The sequence below is a fragment of the Nannospalax galili genome, unplaced genomic scaffold (genome assembly GCF_000622305.1).
Source record: "Nannospalax galili isolate Female #2095 unplaced genomic scaffold, S.galili_v1.0 scaffold648, whole genome shotgun sequence".
Lineage (NCBI taxonomy): Eukaryota > Metazoa > Chordata > Mammalia > Rodentia > Spalacidae > Nannospalax > Nannospalax galili.
This window is the reverse complement of record NW_008360311.1, coordinates 189,483-195,482: the sequence shown is the minus strand read 5'-3', so window position 1 is coordinate 195,482 and position 6,000 is coordinate 189,483. Positions and strand designations below refer to the sequence as shown.

The following is a 6,000-nucleotide window of genomic DNA, read 5'->3' as shown; positions in this document are numbered from 1 at the left end:
AGGGTGAAGAAGCTGGGTGTGGTGGCACATGCCTTTAACCCCAGCACTTGGGAGGCAGAGGCAGGCAGATCTTTATGTTTTCAAGACCAGCCTGGTCTACATAGTGAGTTCCAGGAGAGTTGGGGCTACAGGGAGACCCTGTCTCAAAAAGGGGAAAAAAAAAAAAAAAAAGAAAAAGAAAAAACCCCAGAGAGAACCATATTATTCCAACAACCTACTGACAAATTATACATTTGACTAGCTCAAGGAATATAATACATGTCTAGGCAAGGTTTATCTGAGGATATATAGTATTTTCCCAAGCTTTATCTACATGGCACATGGTAATTAAAAGTATCAGGCTGGTGGAACTAACCTTCTTGGATGTCTAACAGCCATACTTTGAGACCTAGACTAATTTGGTCAGGGGGACATAAAGGACAGTTTTTGCTCCGTGCCCTCCTAGGTCAACTAAGTTCCAGGGGCCTCTGAGCATCTCTCAAAATGTCCTGTAACTGCAGTGAGTCACCTGTCCTCTTGATCAAGAGGCCATGGAGACCCCATCAAATGGACCTGAACCAGTGTCCAGTCTACAAAAAGGAGGGTCAATACAGAGGAAATATTTCCTCCATGCTTCCAAGTGAAGCCATCCATGGTCAAGCAGGACCTTTGACTTATCGTCACATAGATGGAACTGGTAAAAGAAAGGAGCCAGGGGCTCCTCCCAAGCCCCTGTGACCCCTGAGGAACAGATCCTCAAATGGCCTTAAGAGTAAAAATAAATTGGTTTATCTGGGCCAACTGTATGGTCTTAAACACCCAAAAGGAAAGTATAACCATAGAGTAACATGATCAGTACAATTCTTTCAGAGTCCATGTGTATAGCTAAAGGCTACACAAGACACAATGCCAGACAGGAGATACCTTCCTTTGAGTTGTTTGCCAGGATGGCCCAAGAGACTCCCAGACAGTAATCCAGCACAGAACTGGGAAAATGAACAGCAGACCGCAATCTTAGCTAAAGGAATATTGGCAACTGATCGCTGCTAGATGAGGAACAGCTGATCTTCCTAAAGCAAGGCACTCTAGATAGGCTGACTAGATTCAGCGGATGGACAAGCACTGGAGAATGGCTGGGGGCGCCAACACCATAGTGGACAGTAACAGGGATGACAGAGTATATGGGCACCAGTTGGGCAGGTGCTATTTGGGAAGTGGGTATATAGATGAAAAGATTGTGTGAGATGTTCTTTATGATACACACATACACACAAAAATCAATAAATAAAAAAATGAGTTATATTTGAAAAAAGAAAAAATGTGTTGTCCAATCTTTAGGATCAAGAAATAATGAAACAAAGACCTATTGTGTACTGGGGAAAATATAATTAGACAAACTAAAGAAATCAATAATGATTCTGCCATGAGATTTTCTTCTAATTGGCTTAGTATTTTTTAATTTTTAAAAAATTGAATAGTATTTCTTAATTTCTCAGCATATTTTGAGATTTTACGGCATCTTAAACTGCCTACTCTGTCTGATAGGGTTCCTCTAATTCCCCTCATTTTGTAGTCCTCTGATCTACAATCTGGTAGGCTGAACTGGGCCCCAAAATGGAGCCACTACTGACCAGCAACATGGTGATCACAACCTGGTGGGCAGCATTCTGGGAAACAGAAACTAAGCCATCCTAGTTTCACAGTAACCACCTGACCTTTGTTTTAACAACACACCCTAATCATCACAGTAATTTTCCACTGCAGCCAACTGAAACCCTGAAAAACACCTAACTGGAACTCCCTACTATCAAGGCACCTGCCAACAGTCTCACCTCTGTCTACCCACAAAAGAATAATCTTATAAAATCCAGCCTGCTGTGATGAGAAACCACTGCTCCCTTTTCCCCATGGGAGCAGTCCAGGAGCTCATACATCCCGATAATCTTTTCTTGCCTCAGAGTAGGCTCTAGCGGTCCTGGTCTTTTCACAAACCTAACACAATCTCCATAGCATTCAATTAAATTCTTTTCTTGCTCATCTCCCTAGTTAAGTATAAAGAATACAGGGACAGAAAATTAGCTCATCTAGATCACTGTTATAATTCCAGTGCTTAGATGAAAATCACTGTTCAATAAGTAACTGATTAAATAAATATGTTTAGTATTTTTATATTAGAAAATAAGTAAGAATAAATGATTAGATCTTGATGGCAGAACAGAAAAAGCAAAAGACAAGAAAATAAACTTGTCAAAGGTTCATGTTTATCTCATTTTTCCTGACATAAGAGCAAATTACATAAGAAACATCACAGAATACAGAATTCAAAATGATGGAAACTGATCAAATAATTTCAAAACAAGGAGCTGCCTACTTACCTTGATTCATTACAAAATGCCATTAAAATAATCAATTTCTTGTCACTCCATCCTAATTAATGACATCCATACCTACACACAATTTTATATTTCCTTGAGTCCTAGTGATCTTAGCTAATTTATGCTTTATTTTTTCTTGGCAACATACTCTGTTCCAAAGGCCAAAAATGTCAAAAGTATTTGGGAGCTTGTATCTATTCCTAAAAATATTTTAGGGTTACCTCTTCAGAGGGGGAGTGTTGGAGGGGAGGGAGTAGGCATGGATTCGATCAAAACACCTTATATGCATGTATGAAATTCTCAAAGTTTTTGTAAAAGTTAAAAAAATATTTTATTTTTCAAATTGTGATGTGTGTGTGTGTGTGTGTGTGTGTGTGTGTGTGTGTATGCACACTAGGCATGGACCCATTGGAGGCCAGAGGCTAGAGGTTGTCAGACCCCCTGGAGCTGAAATTATGGGTGGTTACTGGCCGCCTGATGTGAGTACTGGGAATTGAACTCAGGTCCTCTGGAAGAGCAATACATGCTCATAACTGCTGAGCCATCTCTCCAGTTCCTAACTTATGCTTTAATATATTCATCATGCATAGCATACTAGACTTTTTTGTTTTTTTATTTGAGACAAGGTCCTATTGTATAACCCAGGTTGACCTTGAACTCACATCAGCTCTCCTGCCTCTCTCTGAATCCAGAGTACTGAGATTATAGGTATATGACACCATGGTCAGCTACTGTTGCATGACAAACTTTTCTTGGGAAGATGCAGCGTACACACACACACACACACACACACACACACACACACACACCCCTGTACTCACCCTAGAATGGAAAACTATGACAGACCAAAGTAATCATTTCACCAATATCCAACTTGATGAACCAATGAGTTTTTAATTGGAATTACTAACAGGAGTATGGGTGAGGGGTTACTTACAAGTATCAGGGGTGATTGAAGAGTAGCTGTATCACTGAAAGGACCACCCCCACATGGGTGGCCACCCAGGAAAGCTACAACCATGGAGTTCTGAACAGCCTGCAGGCAGCTGCACAGGGAGGCTGAGAACTCTCCTCCCCCAGAAAGTGTTTGGTCCTTTAAAAAAGCTGAGGGGTAGGGGACTATGAGCATCTCTCAAAATGTCTTATAATGGTGGGGGGTCACCTGTCCTCTTGATCAAGGAGGCTGAGGAGACCCTACCAGATGGACTTGAACCAGTGTCCAGTCTACAAAGAGGAGGGTCAACACAGAGGAATCATTTCCTCCATGCTTCCAAGCATGGTCGAGTAGGACCTATGACTTATCTTCACATAGGCGGAACTGGTAAAAGAAAGGAGCCAGGGGCTCCTCCAAAGCTAAATCAGTTTATCTGTACCAACTGTATGGCCTTAAACACCCAAAAGGAAAGTATAACCAAAGATTAAAGGGGCCAAAATAATTTCATAAGAGTCCATATGTATAGCTAAAGGCTACATAACAAGCCAGACAGGTGATACCTTCTTTTGAGTTGTTGGCCAGGGTGGCCAAAGGGATTCCCAGATGGTAACCCAGCATAGAACTGGGAAAATGAACAGCAGACCCCAATCTTATTCAAATGAATATCGACAACTGATTACTGCTAGATGAGGAAGAGCTGACCCTCCTAAAACAAAGACCTCTAGATAGGCTGACTAGATTCACCAGAAGGGCAAGTAATGGGGAATGGCTGGGGGTGCCAACAACACAGCAGACAGTAGCAGGGATATCAGAGTATAAGGGCTCTAGTGGGGGAGGGAGGCTATGGGAGGGTGCTATCTGGGAAGTGGGTATAAAACAATAAATAAATAAATAAATTTAATTAAAAAAATGATCACTCTGATTTTGTCTCCCAGTTAAAAGCAGATAATAAATATTAACTAAAGTAAAAAAAAAAACTAGGTTTACAAATATTTACTGATAATAAATCATTAAAAAAAAAAAAAAGCTGAGGGGTTCTCATAACATGTGACCTTTTGTTTCCTCCTATGTTTCAAAAGCCTCCCTTTCACTCCTGATGCGAAAGCTTCCATTCAGGAGGAAACTGGTATTAACCTGTTACCTTTTATATGGGTAGACACTATTCTGTGTGTTACTTTACAAAATTTGATTTCCTTGTGCTTTGAGCTAGGCATTGTTTATACTACATAAAGAAACTGAGATTTACAGAAGCAAAATAAATTTTTCTATAGTGTACATACTGTGTACATACATTGTATCATTGTAAACCATAAGTATATACAATTATGTGTCCATAAAATTAAAAACTACTTTGAGAAATTTTTGCCAATGATTCAGGCTAGAAAACAGAAACACACACACACACACACACACACACACACACACACACACATACACACACGAGGGTTTGGAATTAAATACAACAAATTAAGGAGAGCCACTGGGCTAGAGTATACTCCATGTCCTTACCTTCACACACAGGAATACTACGAGAACCATTTCCTGAAAGTTGTCCTCTGATCTCCACACATATACACACACACACACACACACACACACACACACACACATACACACACGAGGGTTTGGAATTAAATACAACAAATTAAGGAGAGCCACTGGGCTAGAGTATACTCCATGTCCTTACCTTCACACACAGGAATACTACTATTCCAAATGCTTTCTGTTCCAGCTAGAATGCAATGACTAGCAGGACTGCCTTTTAATTGAAACCTAAAGAAGAAAACATTAGTGAATAGATGTTTCAGCCAGAGTAACATCCAGTTCCCAGTCTGAGGCCCAGCCAAAAAATCACCACAGCTTCCAGCAGAGGAGGGAAGTAGAATGGCAAGGCATAGTGACTTGGTAATGTGACAGTCCCAGCTTAAACTGAAGAAGGTAGTCGGGGCACAGCCAGACCCTGGACATAGACTCAGGGTCACTGATCAGCCCACAAGGAACTTGATACACCAATCATTGTCATGACTACAAATCCAATATGCCAAGACAACACTTTGCCAACTCGGTACTGAGAAAGCAGAATCACTGGCCGGAAATAGAGATTATTTTGTGTCCCAACATTTGTGATAGTTGTTTAGAAGGTTCATTAACAGCACCCGTTGAGTTGAAGAGTAAGTCTGACTATTCTAGAAGACAATGGAAAGAGGAAAGTAGCCAACTTTTATATGAATTCATCCAAAATTCTGAGTATGCTGAACCCAGATGCCATTTAATAAATGTCCCAGTTTTTCCCTAACATCTTGTTTTATCAATTCTACCAGTTCTCTGTTATTCCTTTCTACACACACAAATCAGAAGGAATCTCTCTCCCCCATACCAACCCTCTCACTTTAGACAAATTCATCCTTGGTTTTAATATCCAGCAGAGCAAGCCTGCCTCACACTCACCCTTTATTACAAACAAAGGACACATTGGCCCCAAGCTGGAGATTCGGTGGCAATATCACATGTCCATTAGGAAGTTTGTCCAGGAAAGCATCACAGGATTTCACTGGAGAAAAAGAAAGCCAAATAGAAATAATAACAATGTGTGGAGAATAAGAACACAAATTAAAAATGCCAAACCTGAGAACAGCCCAAGCACCTGCCCATGTAGGGGCCACAGAACTCCAGTCTCCTTAGGGTGTACAGTACAGATACAGCTCTGTGGAA

General features: G+C 40.7%; 1 protein-coding gene across 2 annotated transcripts in view; it reads right to left on the bottom strand.

Annotated features, from left to right (window-relative positions):
- Cr1l (complement C3b/C4b receptor 1 like) overlaps positions 1-6,000 on the bottom strand; it is a 56,200-nt gene that overhangs the window by 21,907 nt on the left and 28,293 nt on the right. For both annotated transcript variants that reach the window (XM_008824787.3, XM_008824786.3), the window contains exons 6-7: positions 5,737-5,839; positions 4,976-5,061 (exon numbers count right to left, since the gene is read on the bottom strand). In XM_008824787.3, the coding sequence (XP_008823009.1) occupies positions 4,976-5,061; positions 5,737-5,839 (189 nt within the window). The remainder of the gene's footprint in view (positions 1-4,975; positions 5,062-5,736; positions 5,840-6,000) is intronic.